Genomic DNA, 17,001 nt, shown 5'->3' on the forward strand with positions numbered 1-17,001 from the left:
GGCCCTACTGATATCCCTTGAATAGTCTGAGACCTCATCTCAGGCATGAAGACTCCAGTAGCACCCAGTTACCCAGTTACACATACACTTACACACGCGCGCGCGCACACACACACACTAACACACACAAATGGACCCATGCATGTGAAATCTGTGAAAGATTCGGACTGGGCACAAGAGTCTGGAGACCCTACAGACAGACTCATAGACCGTGGGATGGGCCAGGCCTAGAGAAGCCTGCATCAGACAGTCCCCTGTACCATGGCAAACCTCTGGCTTGGTTCTTCAATCCCGCCGGCTGACACACCTTTCTTCCCGGTCGGGTGATGGCTTTTGTACTCTTCCTTTTTTCCTTTTAGCGCCGAGAGAGAGAGAGAGAGAGAGAGAGAGAGAGAGAGAGAGAGAGAGAGAGAGAACCAACGGGTTGTATTTATGGGGCAAGACCCACATCCAGGCCAAGGTCTTTTCCCTAACTCCATAGAAACTGGAGGTCAAGCAGGAGACCCCTTGTGTCTTGGACAGGTTCTGAAGGGCGCGTGAAAGCCAAGGTCTAGAGGTTGGGGTGGAGCGGGGGACTCTAGTCCACTCCATAATCCTATGCCATCAGGCTAAAGGGCCAGGGCACAGTCTCTGGGTCAGAGACTGAGGGTGGGGACTGACCGAGAGATAAGGTGACTGATTTGTGAAAGATGGGCCGGGTCGGAAATGGGGAGGGGCGTGGAGGGAGGTGAAGTATGGGAAGTGAAGGAAAAAGTAAAATATGAGTCCCCCAGCCTGGAAAAAGCAAAATCCAAACCCCGCAGAGCAGGCAGAGGAGGGAGATTCAGGCAAGAGGGCAGGCACTCAGAACACCTGCGTTTTATTTTTAAATCTTCTAGGTGTCTGCGGGTCATATAAAGACAAGGGCAGTAACGATTATTCTGTTAAATCTATGGTACTTGACTTCGCAAACACTAATTGATTAGACACCAAAATGATTTGTTTAAAGAGTTTTCCTCCTTCCCAAGTGCAGCTGTTCTGGGCCTGCGTCGGCCGCGTTGCCGGGCGACGGTGGAGTTCGCCAAGTGGGCGTGCAGTGCGTTGGGCCCCGGCTTGGGGTAGGTTGGCTGGTCTAAGCCCTGTGCATCTGGGGCTCTCGGCTGGGTGGTGGCTGGTGACTTCTGCTCTTTAATTATCTCCAGCGTCGGAGAAGAAGTTAGAGAGCATCGTTAGTCGAATTGGCCCTCCGTCCACCCCTCTGCGTTTTCCTTACTTTGTCGCTTTGAATGGCACCACCATGAGGGTCCTCACTCTCACCCCTTCCTTTCAATTCCCAGTTTGGACACTCTCCACCACCAGACGGCCACTGCTAATCCATCGCGGACCTCCAAAGGACAAGGACTGGAAAAAAGAGTATTCACCGCTGCCCCAAATCTGGAAAATTCACTGGCTCCTCACCGGCTCCCTCACCACCTTGGGCAGGGTGCCTCTCTCCGTTAATATATAATTCTAACCAAGAGAGGAAATCCACTGAAGGTCAGACTACAGAAGGCCAGCGTCCCGGGAGTGAGGCTAACCTTGACCGGCACTGGGCTCTGGCACCCGTCACCCTGGAGCTAGAAGCCTCTCCCTTAGTCCCACAGCCTCTGTGACACCCAAAGCAGGCGACCCCCAGAAAGAGTTTCAACCCTGAAGATTCCCTTGGTAGTTCACCCAGGGTCCCAGGAGAGCAGGCGGTTTTCTCCTTGCCCAGGAAGTAACCAGAGATGCTCTCTGCGTGGTCGGTTCTCCCACCGCCACCGAGGCGGCTCCAAGCAGTTCCTGGAACACCATGTTAGGTGGGGGTCAGAGGCAGCTGACGGCCCTTCCGCAGGCTTCTTCTTGAGGAATAGGGGGGGATAGGAGTTGAAAGAATGGGTGGTGCAAAAGTACTGGGTTTAAAGTCATTTTCGTGCGCAAAACAATATTTAGGAAGGAAAAGGAGGAGGGAGGTTAGCCGGACAGAGGAATGAAAACTATATAGGCACAAAATACAGGCACAAAGTTTGAAAGGGGGCATTAGAAGCCCCACCTGAATGAGAAGACACTATTTCCCCCCTATTGTGCAGGGGAGGGGGTTGGGAAACGGTGTCACTGGAACTGGGAATTAATTTGTTTTAATTTTTTTCAATAATGCACCATCAGACCACCTGTTCTAAAATTCTTGTCTATTCTAAGCGCCAACAGCAATTTTCGGAATAAATTTCCTCCAGAGACGGAAAGACTCCAGAGGAAGACAGTAGAACCCTGTTGGAAGCATCTAGAATCAAATCCTTCACCCCATTTATCAAGGGTTCTGCTGTAGCTGGATGCCACCCACATGTCCCTCCCCGGGAGTTTCATGCTAGCCCCTCCACGCTTCAGAAAGGCTAGAGGGCTTCAGAAGCTGAGGCTAAGGGTCTCTCACCCTGAAGTCCTAGGTAGGGACATTTGCTGAACCCCAGGACTGCCAGATACCAAACAGGAACCGAGCACCTGATGGCCCAGAGAGCCTAGAAACATTTCTTTTGAATGGTCCATATGTTACATCTCTATGGCTCACAAAGAAAACTAAGCCACTGACTCTGAATCGCATGGACCATTCTCAGAGAACCTTGTGTGGCCAGCATTTACAAGAACGGCCTTTCCCCCAAGTCTGATGACGTTTCTTTGCAAACTGAAGCCTATTTAGCAGAGGACACATTTCATTTACCCACCCACTCCCAGACACTTGAGACATTTACAAAATAGACATCAATAATAGAGTCTTTGCCTAGCTCAAGGCCCTGGGTTCAATCCCCAGAAGCACAAAAGCTGGTTTCCAATACGAAAATACTGTAAGGAGCATGTAGTCGAGCCTTTCACCCCTGTTTTTTAAACACATATTTTAATACAACTTTTGACATTTTTTTTCTTTAATTATCCTGCAGTTGCTTAGAACCAAAGCTGTTAAATATAACCCTTCCCTCCACCTCACACACTTACCTCTCCAGTTTCAAGGAATTCTTCCATAGACTCTAATTCTCTCTTCCCTTGGAGTACACCTAAGGGAGCCAAGCTTTGTGCTGGGAACTCTAAGAAAAGAAGACAAGATAACAAAAGATAACCCCAGTCTCCTAGCATTTGACAATCCCTCAGAGGCCGGAGGGGGGGGGGGGACATCCTTTCTACACTCCATGGTCGGTGACAGGAAATGCTTCTGAGAGGTCAAAAACACCTTGCTTCTGACTCACCAACTACAGGAAAACCTTGCTTCAATAAAAGGTGTGAAATAGGGGAGGAGGAGGAGGAGGAGGAGGAAGAGGAGGAGGAGGAGGAGGAGGAAGATTCGTGAACCAAGTCCTACTGCCGTGCAAGAGTGGGTTCGTGGTGGGGGGGACGGGTGTCAAACACTGAAGTGAACAAGGCCAAAAGATCCTTCCAGAACTTCCTTTCTCCTTTGGGAACCGAAGCTGAAACAAGCCACCTTTTGACAAAGCCCCTTGCTGCGTGGGCGGGCAGAGGTGAGCTCCCTGGATCCCACCCTTCTTCTCCTGGGCTCCAGGGCCTCAGCCAGGAGTCTCCACGAAGGAGGTCTTCCTCCCAGTCTCCAATGGAGTCGGGGAGGAACACCACGAACAACTTGTGTACTGATTTCTTTCACTTTTTAAGTGAACGGTCTTTCAAGAAGAGAGGATCCTAAGGACAGATCAATCATTTCAATGGGATTAAAAATACGGTGGCAGAAACAGTTGAGCGTGGATTGCTTTAACTCACCCCGTGGTCTTATCGAGAGGGGGAAAGGGGTTCAAGAATATGAAAGGAACATGGATTTGGCTTCTGAAGCTGATTCACTAGATGGAAAATATTTTATGCTTGAATGTGTCTGAAGAGATGATAATAAATTAAATTAGTATAGTTTTGGTTTTGGCCAGTGGATTCCCCCGCCCTCCCCCCACAAAAAGACTTTTTCCTGGGGGAGGTGCTCCAGATTCCTAAATGGCCATGACCAAGTGGGCAGGAAGTAGGATCCACAGCAGTTATTTGGGTAGGATGGGGGCCTTTCGGATGATGAGACCCAGAAGATTTAGTCAGTCCCAGAGCCTAGCGTTCTAGGAAGTCTTAGTGTACCCACTGACCTTGACTGACCTGGAGTGATCTTGCTCTGTTGGTGGCAGGGACCCGGGCTCAGAGTTGAGTTCGTTTGTGCCTTAGCTGATGGGATTTCGTCCCCAGGGTTCACCACACCAAACTTTTCTCACAGACCCCCACCACCACGACTCAATCCTAGCCTCTCTGAAAAACGGTTATGGGGAAGGAAACACAGGCGGTGGTGGGCTCTGTGTTTGGCAACTAGCAGGCCTCAGACACTTTGTTCGGTGACTGAACCCTGGAAGCCCAGCTTCGAGGCTATCCTTATTGTGAACACCGCTAGCCCCGGGCTGCGGCTCGGCGCTGACCCGGCCGTAACTGCCAAGGGTCTGACAATGGGCACATCTGTCCTTTCTCCAAGGGATAAAAGCACCTAAGCAGACAAGGCTCTGCCTTTTGTTACGGACTTTTTTCTTTCTTTCTTTTGTAAATAAAAGAAAGCCGCGGCATGTGGCGGCCGGGTGTGTGTCCCACACTGGGGACCTCCCCACGCGTCCCTACCAGGCTGAAGGCCCGGGTTCAATTCCGGATTGGAGCGTGACTGTGACAAGGGCGCAATTATGCCCAGAGCTGAATTGATTTTCAAATCTGGAGGCTTCTTGCAGGGACGCCGGGAAGAGGAAGGCGTCCCTGCGGGCCAAGCGGAGACCCGCGCGGCCACGTGCACTCTGCCTGCGTGGGTACTCCTTCGGAGCAGCAGCAGCCTCTAGGTGCTCTTCTAGGAAGGCTATGGAGTAACTAAGAGACCGGCCCCCCGATGTTAACCAGGGAGCCCATCCAGGCACTCTCTGTTGTCCCCCTCACGACCCCCCAAGCAGGCTCAACCCAAGTGGAAAGCCGCCTTATTAGGGAGCATAGTGGAAGACCTCCTCTGAAGTCTGGAACAGCGAGGTGTGGCCTCGATCCGGACTCAAGGCACTGAGTGCTCCTCTGCCCATGGCTCGGATGGGGAAAGATGGATCTAGGAGTACCAGGGAGGATGCGGCCACACTAACATAGGGCTTGAAGATATACACCTCCCAGGCCCCGTAGGCCAGGCATTTAAGGTCGGAGAATGGCCTCCAGCGACCCTCCAGGGAATAAAGCCCAGTGGGCGAGTGGGCGAGGGCCATGGCACAGCCCCCCGGCTCCTCGCGGGTAACCTGCACCGGGAAACAGCCACTCAGACCCAGGGCCTTTAACTCTCTAACCTAACCGGCCCACAGTGACAGAAGCTAGGCAAGAGAGTCGGGCTGGGAAGAGAGGGGAAGGCAGTGAGGAAGACCAGGGGGAGGAAGCAAAGCCTCCCGGGACTGTGGCAGCGGCTCCAGGTCGCGCTCTGCGCGCGTCCCGTGCACGTGCGCACCGCCCCGGGGCCATCCGGCGCCGCCTCGAAAGCTCTGCTCCCCCCCCCCTCCAACCCTCCCTCCCACCCCAACCCGGTTCATTTGTACTGGGACGTCACGGAGCCCGTGCACTGGGACCGAGGGGGCGGGGCCTGGGAGCGCGCATGCGCGCTGCGCCCGGCGGGCGTGAGGGCGGGCAGCGGCAGCGGCGGCGGCGGCTACCGAATCGCGGCCACAGTCTGCAACAGTAACCGAGCCATGGCTCGAGCTGGCGGGCGGCGCGCCGGGCAAGCAGCAGCCGCGGCAGGCGCACGGGCCGCGTCAAGGGAGCCGGGGTCAGCACGATTCTAAGAAAGAGAGGGGCGTGAGGGGGCCGGGCTGGGCGGGCTAGGGGCACCGCGCTCTCCCAACAGCGCGGATCCTTTTTTGGAAATTAATATTAAAAAAAAAAAAAAAAAAAAAAAAGCAAGCAAGCAGAGGGGAAGGTGGGAGCAAGAGAGAAGGCGAGACACACAGAGAAAGAGCGAGAGACACAGCTCCCCACCGTGAGAGGAAGAAAGGCCACAGTCGCCGGCGGCTGCCGATGTGAAGACTGGACTCCGTGCGCCCCTCGCCGCCTCTGCCCGGCCACATCGATGTTGCAGCCCGCTCGCCCGCATCACGATGAACGCGCAGCTGACCATGGAGGCGATCGGCGAGCTGCACGGGGTGAGCCATGAGCCGGTGCCCGCCCCTGCCGACCTGCTGGGCGGCAGCCCTCACGCGCGCAGCTCCGTGGGGCACCGCGGCAGCCACCTGCCTCCCGCGCACCCGCGGTCCATGGGCATGGCGTCCCTGCTGGACGGCGGCAGCGGAGGCAGCGATTACCACCACCACCACCGCGCCCCTGAGCACAGCCTGGCTGGCCCCCTGCACCCCACCATGACCATGGCCTGTGAAACTCCCCCAGGTATGAGCATGCCGACCACCTACACCACCTTAACCCCTCTGCAGCCGCTGCCGCCCATCTCCACCGTGTCCGACAAGTTCCCTCACCACCATCACCACCACCATCACCACCACCACCCACACCACCACCAGCGCCTGGCGGGCAACGTGAGCGGTAGTTTCACACTTATGCGGGATGAACGCGGGCTGGCCTCCATGAATAACCTCTATACCCCCTACCACAAGGACGTGGCTAGCATGGGCCAGAGCCTCTCGCCCCTCTCTGGCTCCGGTCTGGGCAGCATTCACAACTCCCAGCAAGGGCTTCCCCACTATGCCCATCCCGGAGCGGCTATGCCCACCGACAAGATGCTCACCCCAAATGGCTTTGAAGCTCACCACCCTGCCATGCTCGGTCGCCACGGAGAGCAGCACCTCACGCCCACCTCGGCCGGCATGGTGCCCATCAACGGCCTTCCTCCACACCATCCCCATGCCCACCTGAATGCCCAGGGCCACGGACAGCTCCTGGGCACAGCCCGGGAGCCCAACCCTTCGGTGACCGGCTCGCAGGTCAGCAATGGAAGTAATTCAGGGCAGATGGAAGAGATCAATACCAAAGAGGTGGCGCAGCGTATCACCACCGAGCTCAAACGTTACAGCATCCCACAGGCCATCTTCGCGCAGAGGGTGCTCTGCCGTTCCCAGGGGACCCTTTCGGACCTGCTGCGAAACCCCAAGCCCTGGAGCAAACTCAAGTCCGGCCGGGAGACCTTCCGGAGAATGTGGAAGTGGCTGCAGGAGCCGGAGTTCCAGCGCATGTCCGCGCTCCGCTTAGCAGGTGAGCCGATGGGCGCGTGGGCGAGATAAGGGATTGAAGGTGGGAGGGAATGAGAGAAGGCTGGGCGCGCTTCGTCCCGCTCCGCCTCCCCTTTCTTCCCTAGACCTGGAAGAGGCAGCTTAGGCAGCCGACCTTCTCCTTCGGGAGCTCAGTGCATTGGGCTGTGGGAGGCTTCGAAGACTGAACAAGGCGGCCTCCGTGACTTTGGGGTCGCATTTGTGCTCGGGGACAGAACTACAGGGTTTTGAGCCGCAGGCCGAGAGAGACTCTTGGAACCTGGTGGAACACTGGGTGTGTGGTTCTCAGCGGAACACAGCGGGTTTACGAAGAATGCCTAAAACTGGGTCCGGTTGCTCACTGCACATACCCGGCGCGGGGCTGGCGCTACTCAAGCTACCAGTCAATATTTGGCTGAGCTGGCCTTGGCGAGCCACTCTTGCCCCCCGTTGTATTGGCGCCGCGCATCCGGGGAACCGCACTTCGGTAGGGTGTGTGCAGATTCCAAACCTGCAGGCGATGTGTGCGTGGCGGGCTGGTTTGGAAGGGTTTCCACACATGCGCTGCGGCTGTGGAAAGGAGAGGGACGGAGACAAACAGTGACCAGGTCCCCAGGAAGCTCCCGGTTGAGCCCAAGGACCACCACTGACAACTCGCTTTTTTGTTTTCGTGATTTTTTTTTTTCATCTAAATCTCGGTGCTACTGGGTAGGAGTGTGTAAATGTCCCCCCCCCCGCCCCCCGCGCCCCAATCAGCAAGCTGGTCTCCCAGTTCAAAACCCCTAGCAGGCTATTTGATGTTTGAGCGCTGAAAGTCTCAGCTGCCAAGTGCAAGCGCCAGGCCTGACTCCTCTAGTGGGCCAAGAGACCTAGTGGACAGCTGAGCCCAGATGATGAACCGCACCAGGGATTCAGACACAGTCGGCGACCCTTGAAGACACGAGAAGAGGGCAGCCTAGGGGCGGACTGTGTTCATGAGACCTGGGTGGAGGTTGCCGCGTTGATTGACTCCTGTGTCCGCGTCCCCCCACCCCCAACCCCCGCCTCAAGCCACACACAGCCTCCTCTGAGCCCAGAGCCCAGGTCTGAGTCTTGGTGAAGGGAAAGGTAAACGCTGGAATCAGGGTTTGTTAATTAACTGATCGTTCTCCATTAATTCGTCCCTAGAGAATGAGAGACAGTCAATCCGCTCTGAGCCGAGGGCACTGAGCCGTTTCACGGACTAAAATCAAAGCATGAGGCCAAACCCCCCTCCCCCCACCCGGTGCCTGCCAATGAGAAGCTGGGAAGAGGCAGGTGCGGCCGAGCCTGGGATCCTAGCCCGCGAGGCTACCCTAGTGTTCCCTGCATCTGGGCTCTAGAGGCCTTTGGTGGTAGGTGCCACCCTGCTTCAGCCTCTGACCGCCCAGAATTTCCGGCTTAGCTCACTCAGTCCTTTGCTCTAAAGTTCTCAAGGCAGGCTCGGGTTAGTGCGCCCAGGATTCTGGTGAGGCGAAGGACAAGGGGACCTGGGCCGACCGAATGCCGCACCTAAGCCTCACGGTTCCACTATGACTTTATGTAGCGGTGAAGCCCCTGGTGGGCCCATTGATTCCCCGCGGGGCAGCTGATTTTTGCTGCTCTCCCAACTGCTCCACCTTCAGAACGTTCCATAGCACCAGCACCTTCGCTTGAAGCCAATGCTCCGGACCTTCCAGGCAGGTAGGGCTCTGAGGCTAGCCAGTGTGGGGGCACGGGAAGCGTGGATAAAAAGCGTACTCCCTCACGGAAAGTTCCATCCCACCACTTGGTGAAGACACTCCAGACATCAGTGACACTCCACGTAGTCTTCTGTCACACCCTGGAAGGAAGAACGGATAGGTCCTGTGCTGAGCTGAGTACCTACCTAGTCCTGGAAGCCTAGCCTGTCTACCCTGAGCAAGACCTTCCGACCTCCAGATAAGAAAACTGAGCTGGGGATGGGGGTTGCTTGGTGCTGGGGAGCCCTGTGAAGGAAGGCCCGAGTTCTAGAACCTGCACACCAAAGGCACGAGTTGGGTGCTGAGCAGGTGCTCATGGGACCCAGGAGGTCATCAAAGGGTGTCTGTACACTAGGTCCCCAAGGCTAGCTCTGTTTGTTACTCTTGGCTCCAAGCATGTGGCCTTTTCCTAGAATGTGTGGAAAATAGGAGACTCCAGCGGACACCAAACCCAAGGACACTGGGTGTCCTGAGACAGCCGAGCACCACTTTTCATTTTTGTTTCTGTAACATCAAAGAGTGAGAAGGATCGGGCCTAAGTCTTCAGTGAGGGGGCGAGGTGCTCAGAGGAACCCAGAACCATCCATTCTGCCTCGAAAGTCACAGTCTATTTTTGAGTCACTAAAGAACAACCAACCTGGCTGGCTCTTGATTTTTTCCCCCACTTTCTTAAGAGAGGTCGTTTTCTGGTCCTTGGGATGGTGACTAGCAGGTCTCAGTGATGGAGTCTAAGGACTGACAGCCTGATGCTTTCCCGTGGCAACTGCAGGAACTCAGAGCCTGCTAACCAGCCCCCTCACACACACACACACACACACACACACACACGCACACACACACACACACACACACACACATGCTGCAGCTTTTGCTCGCTGTTGCACTTAAGACTAAAACCCTCATCTTTTCTCAACCCCCTTTTAAGGCCGGACCTAGTTCCTTCACTCTTCAGTGGAAGGGCGGTTTCCTCCATTGCCTCTCTGTGCCCCGCGTTCCACGCAGCATGTTTGGAGGGTCAAAATCCCCTGCACGTGGCAGTATGTTTGGGGAGGCGCCAGAAGGGTGTATAAATTACAAGCGCTGGTGAAAGACTGGAGGAAATTCTCACCAAATTAACTACCTTTTAAAAATCAATATATGTTGCCTCAACGTAATGCTTGCTGCTGCTCATTAAAACGCAGCGTGACCAGACGCTGGCCGCTTCTGGTCCCGAGTGGGGTGGGGAAGCTAAGCTGGGTGCCCCGCCTCTGACGTGGGCGTCCATCAAGACAGGAGGAGATTAGCTTCCAATTAAATATTCCAGAAGGCTTTGGCCCCTCAGCGGGAGCTGACAACGCAAGAAGAGACTGCAAGAGACACCCACCAGTGAGTGCCTGCCGCTCTAGCGCTGTGCACCCAGGAGATGGTGGCCGTGGCGGTGGCGGCTCAGGTCCTCAGCCCAGGCAAGACTGTGTGCTGGGCACACAGACCCTGCCAGCGGTGAGGAGACCTCCAGAGCCCTGCATGAAGATGGCCTGCCCTTCAGCACCCGGTACTTCGCCCCCTTGCGGTCGGGTATTTGCCCCTCTGTGCTAGAGGCAGATCTAAGCTGGGGGCAGGGGGGGGGGGTTCTACCTGGAAGTGGCCCTGAGAAAGTCTTGCCCAACCCAACCTGGGCAGTGTTTGCAGTGAGTGGCCTTGCGGCCTGGTTGATTGATAACTGGCTCTGCACACGTCCATTTGCTTTTGTGTTAATATTTATCCCGATCGGTGACATTTCAAGTGTCTGGTGCTGCCAGGTAGGAGTGCTAGGCTGAGCCCTAGGAACCGCATTTGTTCAACCCCTGAAGAATTCTGGGTGGAGAGATAGAGAGAGAGAGAGAGAGAGAGAGAGAGGGGGGGGGGGTATGAGAGATGCCAGGGCTGGAACGGCTCCTGGGCTCCCCAGTGGGAGGAGAAGGCGGCAGCGCCACACCGATTTCCTGGCGCCCTGCGCTGTGGCTCTCCCGGGATGCAGCTGCTGCTAGCCCTCTGCCGCTTGAACAAAGGGCCGGCAGGGCGCGACCGACCGTGTCCGCCTTGGAGGCTGAGGTCAAGGCCTGGGATGGCTTTCTCCCAGCATGGCTAAGGGATAACCCGTTATCAGGAGGCAACCGAGAGTCCCAGAGCCTCCAGGGATGAATGGTGGGGGTGAACTGGGGTAGTCGGAACACACACACACACACACACACACACACACACACACACACACACCCCAGCCAGTTATAAAGTCAAAAGGACTTGGGGACAGTTACCGGAAGGCTCTGAGCAACATCTTTCTCACAGACTTTATCTGTCCACTTGGTGGGACAATAGCTGCCTTTGTGCATTTTTCGTTGGGGCAACTACATCCCATGAGGAGAGGAAGCGCAGTGAGGCTGAGAGGTGCCTGTGGCGATAATTAGCGATTGTAGTTTTTGTATCGAGCTAAACCTGCTTTCTGAGGCTTAAGGAGACCTGGTGGTTGCGGTGTGTTGGTCTTGTGGCTGTCACAGAAGGACACCCACCACAAACAAACCGAATGGCACCCCCCACCCCCCCAAATGCAGCCTGGAGATCCTTGAATAATTCTGAGTATCATTTCCGAATGCCCAGGGTCAGGGTACTGCGGTCCCTCCAGACCCAGCCTCTTACAACTGACAGAGAACCTTACCAATAGTACAGGTAGGTCGTGGCAGTAAAGCCATCCAAAGCCTACAACGTGACTGTCTTCGAAGCTTTTAGCCCCGCGTGAGCTCGGCAGAGGCAGAGATGAGCTGGCTTCGCTCCCGGACCTTGGAACCTAGGTTGCTTTGCTGCAGCTGGGGTGGCTGTGCTAAGGACGCTGCGCGTGCCCCCTAGTGGCCGCCTGACGAGGGGACAGGAGATAGATGTTACGCTGGTTGAGGCTTTGTTTTTAGAGCATCCTTGTCCTAAAGATTTTTCTAAGCAGTATTTTGATAGGAAGAAAGTGTGGAGGAGGAAAAGGATGCCTAACAAAAGCCCCATCGAGGAAGACACAATTTCCTTCCTCGCCAATTACACCCCGAACTCTAACCTACCCAGAAAGGGTGACAATGTTTCTGTTCCATGCCCGAATTATGCTCTCTGACATATTTTTACCTAAGAGGAGCAATGAGTGCAGAGGTGACCCTAGCAGTCTGAAGTCCAGGAAGCTGGGACCAGTATTGTCCGCACACATTAACAGTTCCTTTGTTTTGCTTGCTTCCCAGCAAACTGGCCTGAGTGAGTCAGGAGGCAGCCCCCGGGCCTTAAGCTTGGAAGCCTTTGTTTTCCCATCCCGCGGGGTGAGTGAAAGGGCTGTCGGAGCCTGCAGGCATGGAGCCCTGGCCCAGAGTCAGGACCCTGGACAGAGCCCCACCGCCTCGCTGCCTAAGGCTGGACTCTGTCTCTAAAAAAGCTGCTGGGATGATACAGGATTCCACGCTGTAGCAAAGAAACATTAACAGCTAATATTCTGAAGTTTGTGAGAGCAGGAAGCCCCTCCCAGAATAAACACTGGCCCTGCCGGGTCGTCGAAAAGATCAAAACCGTCGTCAAAGATCAGGGGCTGATTGGTTTGTCCCTACGTGGCATGGCGCGTGCACACCAGCATATAAAATCGGAATTTGCGTCCCTGTGGGTGTGACAAGAGTTGGATCATTAAGCTAAAACGTTCAATTCAGTCCCTTTGATCCGTGCTGGGGAAAATCTATAGTCATCTCTAATCTACGAGGTCTTTAAGGAGGTTGTTACACTAGCTGTTTGATGTCATCATCTTCCACATCCGTGGCAAATTCAGCTAATCAAACACGCTGGTCCCCAAAGTTCTCCCAAGCAACAGTTCTTACAGAGCATACCGGTAAAAAAAAAAAATCCATTCTTGGCTTTCTTGTAAAAAGGAAATATTCAACTCTAGTGGCTGTGGGTAATTTAGAAGGAGGTTCCCAGGTGTCTCACTCCTCGGCTTCCATAGTTAGTGGCAGCCATGTCCTTGAAGTGATAATGCCCAGTGTTCTCAGTAAACTGCATATAGTGGAGTATTTAAACACACACTCATTTCTGTAACTCAACCTCAGTAGCTCGAAAGTGAAATAACTGGTTTCATTTCAGACCCTATTTAAATACTAAGATTTCCATGCTTTGGTAAAATTGAATGCCCCCCCCCCAACCAAGGGTCGCTACAGAAAGGGGATCTCATGAAGCTATGCTTGTTATCAAATACATTTCTAATAAAAAAATTCAACCCATATGCATCACAGATCATTTTCTGTGTGTCAACATTTGAATAAGACCAGTGAACACCTTCAGAAGACTGCCATGTTCTTTCTACATGGAAAATGTCAGTCTCATAGTCCATGAAGAAGGAAGGTCTTATTTCTAATGTAAATAAGTTTAGTACACAGTCATATATTCCTATTTCATCCACTTTACAGGTTTTTTATTTTGAAACAAGTATATTCACTCTGATAAATCTTACTTTCTTGCTGAGGTGACAGGTGACTGGGTCAATCATGTGACAATCTGACCATTTGATACAAACATGCAATTATGTATCAGGTCTTACTGTTCTATCATCTACATATGTCTCTTCCCAAAGATGTTACAATGGAACAAATAGCTTCTAGAACATCTCCATTCCTTTAATGTGTTGATTTAATAAGACAACAGCTGAACAGAGCCCAGCCCTGGAGGATAATTCATCAGGGCTGCCATACCAGTGAAAAAGGAGAGAATTGAAGTTGGTTGCTTACCTGTTTATTGCATGCTGGGGTAGGCATTCCCATTTAAAACTCTGTCTATGCCAATGACTCACAAGTCTTCCTACACATGGAGATCACTTAAAGACTTAAACAACTAATGTCTGGCTGCAACCCCAGATATTCCAATCTAATCGAGTGGGGTGTGACCCAGGCTCCCAGGTGATCTTAATGTGCATGAAGGTCTGGGAATCTATATGGTGTGTGGTAGTTACTTTTGCTTTCTCTGACGCTTTCTGTAGTGGAGTTAAATAATTTGTCTTTAGTCACTCCACTGGAATGTACTGGTGTCCTGGACTCAGTTTCCCCAATTTAATGACACTGGCCAAGCATATCCTACACCACTGGCTTCTGTTGCCAGTTCCAGACCATAGTCAATGCTCCCAGAATGTAGACATCTGACTCACTATCTTTTTTCCTTTCTTTCTTTCTTTTTTTTTTCAAGACAAGATTTCTCTGTGTAGCCATGCCTGTCCTGGAACTCACTTTGTAGATTTGTAGACTAGGCTGGCCTCAAACTCACAGAGATCCGCCTGTCTCTGCCTCCTGAGTGCTGGGTTTAAAGGCATGCGCCACCACCGCCCAACCTGACTCTCTATCTTAAGCATCCGTTTTAACAAGGTCCATGCATCACAAAGCTCTTGAAATTGGAGAGTAAACCTTTTCTCTCAGGCTCTCAAGGAAAGTTTTTGAAACATTCTTCTCAGATGTATAAGCAAGATTTCAGTTAATTGCTCAGCTCCAAAGAAGCAGCCAGAGTGGTAACAGATGTGAAGCTCACATCTCTCATGGATATATCCACTTGTTCACTTAAACAATTATCGATGGGAAAGGCCCATCTCATTAGACGTGCTCTGCGGGTAAGCTTGGCCCTCTGGGACCCATGCCTGGAGGAAGGCCCAGAGGCCCGAGGCCACCCATACTTCCAAGGCTGATGTTCTCACCTGCCTTGGGCTCTGTTCTTCCAAAAGCAGCTTATTTTAGGACTCTACACATACTTTAGGTCTCTACACACACACACACACACACACACACACACACACACACAAAGCAAACAGACAAAAAGCTCTGCGTGTATGTTCGTGAATGTCTGAGAGCAACTCAGTTTCAGCCAGGCTCCAATGTACCCGCCACCCTTGATTCTTTGCATATGTCGTGGGGTAACGAGAATGGACAGTTTCTGCAATAATTCCTTTCTTTTAACAGCTGACGATGTTAAAAAAAAAAAGGGGGGGTTGTCAGAAGAACACAACAAGCTATGTGCTTTTCACTTTCTTTTCTTCTTGCCTTCTTAAGCAGAGGAACTGGGGGGGAGGGGGCGGGGGAGGGAGGGGGATGGATATACAAGCGTGTGAGGCAATGCCACCTAGTGACAGTGGCGCTCATCACAGGCGTCTTGATAAGTGGGTGAGGAGCGGCTACCGTGATTCCAGTATTGATGGAGTCACAGAAATCGTTCATTAAGGCAATTTAATCTTTGCTATTAAATGTCCTTTCAATTCATTTGGGGTAATTAAGATGCAGTTAAAGTGATTAAATTCTAATTACTTATGCTAGAGAAAGACATATTTGTCACGCTAATGCTGTTAGACGAAGGACTCAGAAAGAAAGTTAACGTTTACTTCGAATGATGCAGCTGGAAAAATCAGTTCCTCTTTTCATCATTAATCTGGCGAGCTGGGTGATTATGTAATGGCACTACAAGCTCATTAAATAGGAGAAGTGCGATTAAAATGACTGCCAGGAGGAAAACTTGAACAAGAAGTAACTCAGTACAGTATAGTCAGCATTCTTGGGCAAAATCACTAGGTGTTCTTTCCCTCCAAACCCTCGCGCCAAAGTAATGAGCACCTGGAAAGCTTTATTCTGGCACTGAGAGAGGGGTGGTACCCAGAAGGCTTTATTACCAAACCAAAGACACTGTCAAATGTAAACATTACCCCCCCCCAAAAAAAGGCAGCAGGATCTTATGTATCCCAGGCTAGTCTTGAACTCACTATGTAACCAAGGATGACTTGAACTTCTGATCCCCCTGTCTCCACTACCTGAGTTCTGGCGTGTGCCACCATGCCCAGTTTGTGTCATGCTGGGGATCAAATCCAGAGCATTCGAGCATTTGAAGCAACCCCACGACCAACTCAGCTCCATCTCCAGCCAGGAAGGAATGTTTTTTAAAAGAATAGCTCCTTGGAGTATAGAGAGGAGCAAGGCAGATGAGCAGGAGTGAAGAAGCAGAGAATTCCCAAGGTCGACACGAACCAGCATTTCCCCTGTAGGCTGCGGGAGCCATTTCCCATACCGATTCCTAGCCTGTTGCTAGGGCTCTTCCTCCCTTCCCCAGGTGGATTCTTTTCCCTGTAGTGAGTAGGTCAGAGTCTTCTGCGCTGGGTTACAGCACGATCAATCATTATGCTCACTCTGAAGAGCACTAAGTATCTCCTACATATTGGTCTCTTTTTGATTAGTTTTCCGTGTCCCAGTGTAAAGTAGTTTTACATTATAAAGCAAAAGTTCACTGAGGATGTCCTACCATAATCTCATGGCCCCTAGTCTCTTAGGACAGCTTAATTTTGAATGTTCATAAAGGAGAGCTAAATTGAAACGTAAGAATTTGAAGTTTGCTTTACACACACACACACACACACACACACACACACACACACACACACACTTTTTAAGGAGATGCCTTCACTTCACATTTTCCTGAGAAGGTGACCCAAAAGTAAGAATCATCAATGAGATAATTGGGGATTATTTTATTTTCCTCAAGAGACCCATGTCTTTTAGTACAGTTAAATTTGCATATTGAAACCATAATTGAGGTTGTCTCTGTCTTCTATTCATCCCATTGAATATTACTCCTGTGCACACCATAAGCAAAGAAGTGCTCATTATCAAATTCATCAGTCATTTAAGTTAAACAATTGCCTTTAAAAATAAATCGATTATTTGAATATTTAAAGTCATTATGAATCACATCATGCTGTCTTTTTAATATAATATTTTTATTAATTCTTTGAGAAATTAACACATGACATCATGCTGTCTTCAATTACTAAATGTGGGCAACTCTGGATTAAGAATCAAGTGCCCTAGAGAAAGGTTCACGCAGTAATTACTTCTTAGATCTTGCCAAGTAATTTAACCTTTGTGAGCCTCCGTCTCCTTAAACGTAAAATGAAGGCTTTGGCCTTCGGGTCCCTTCCAGGTTTCACTCTGTCATTGATTGCCTCCTATCACGACTGTGTAACCATGGCAAAGCCCAGCAGGCACCTTCATCTCCTGTCT

At 52.0% G+C, this 17,001-nt stretch overlaps 1 protein-coding gene and 1 long non-coding RNA gene across 2 annotated transcripts in view; both read left to right on the forward strand.

Annotated features, from left to right (window-relative positions):
• The first annotated feature begins 1,139 nt into the window (after positions 1 to 1,139).
• On the forward strand, positions 1,140 to 2,169 carry LOC131914381 (uncharacterized). The gene is made up of 2 exons (XR_009380117.1): positions 1,140 to 1,207; positions 1,317 to 2,169. It is a non-coding gene; the product is annotated as an uncharacterized LOC131914381 (long non-coding RNA).
• Positions 2,170 to 6,116: 3,947 nt separating this feature from the next.
• The window catches only part of Onecut1 (one cut homeobox 1), a 29,818-nt gene continuing 18,933 nt past the window's right edge, over positions 6,117 to 17,001 (forward strand). The window contains exon 1 of the mRNA XM_059267008.1: positions 6,117 to 7,221. Within this exon, the coding sequence (XP_059122991.1) occupies positions 6,117 to 7,221 (1,105 nt within the window). The remainder of the gene's footprint in view (positions 7,222 to 17,001) is intronic.

Source organism: Peromyscus eremicus, chromosome 7, assembly GCF_949786415.1.
Source record: "Peromyscus eremicus chromosome 7, PerEre_H2_v1, whole genome shotgun sequence".
NCBI classification, from domain to species: Eukaryota; Metazoa; Chordata; class Mammalia; order Rodentia; family Cricetidae; genus Peromyscus; species Peromyscus eremicus.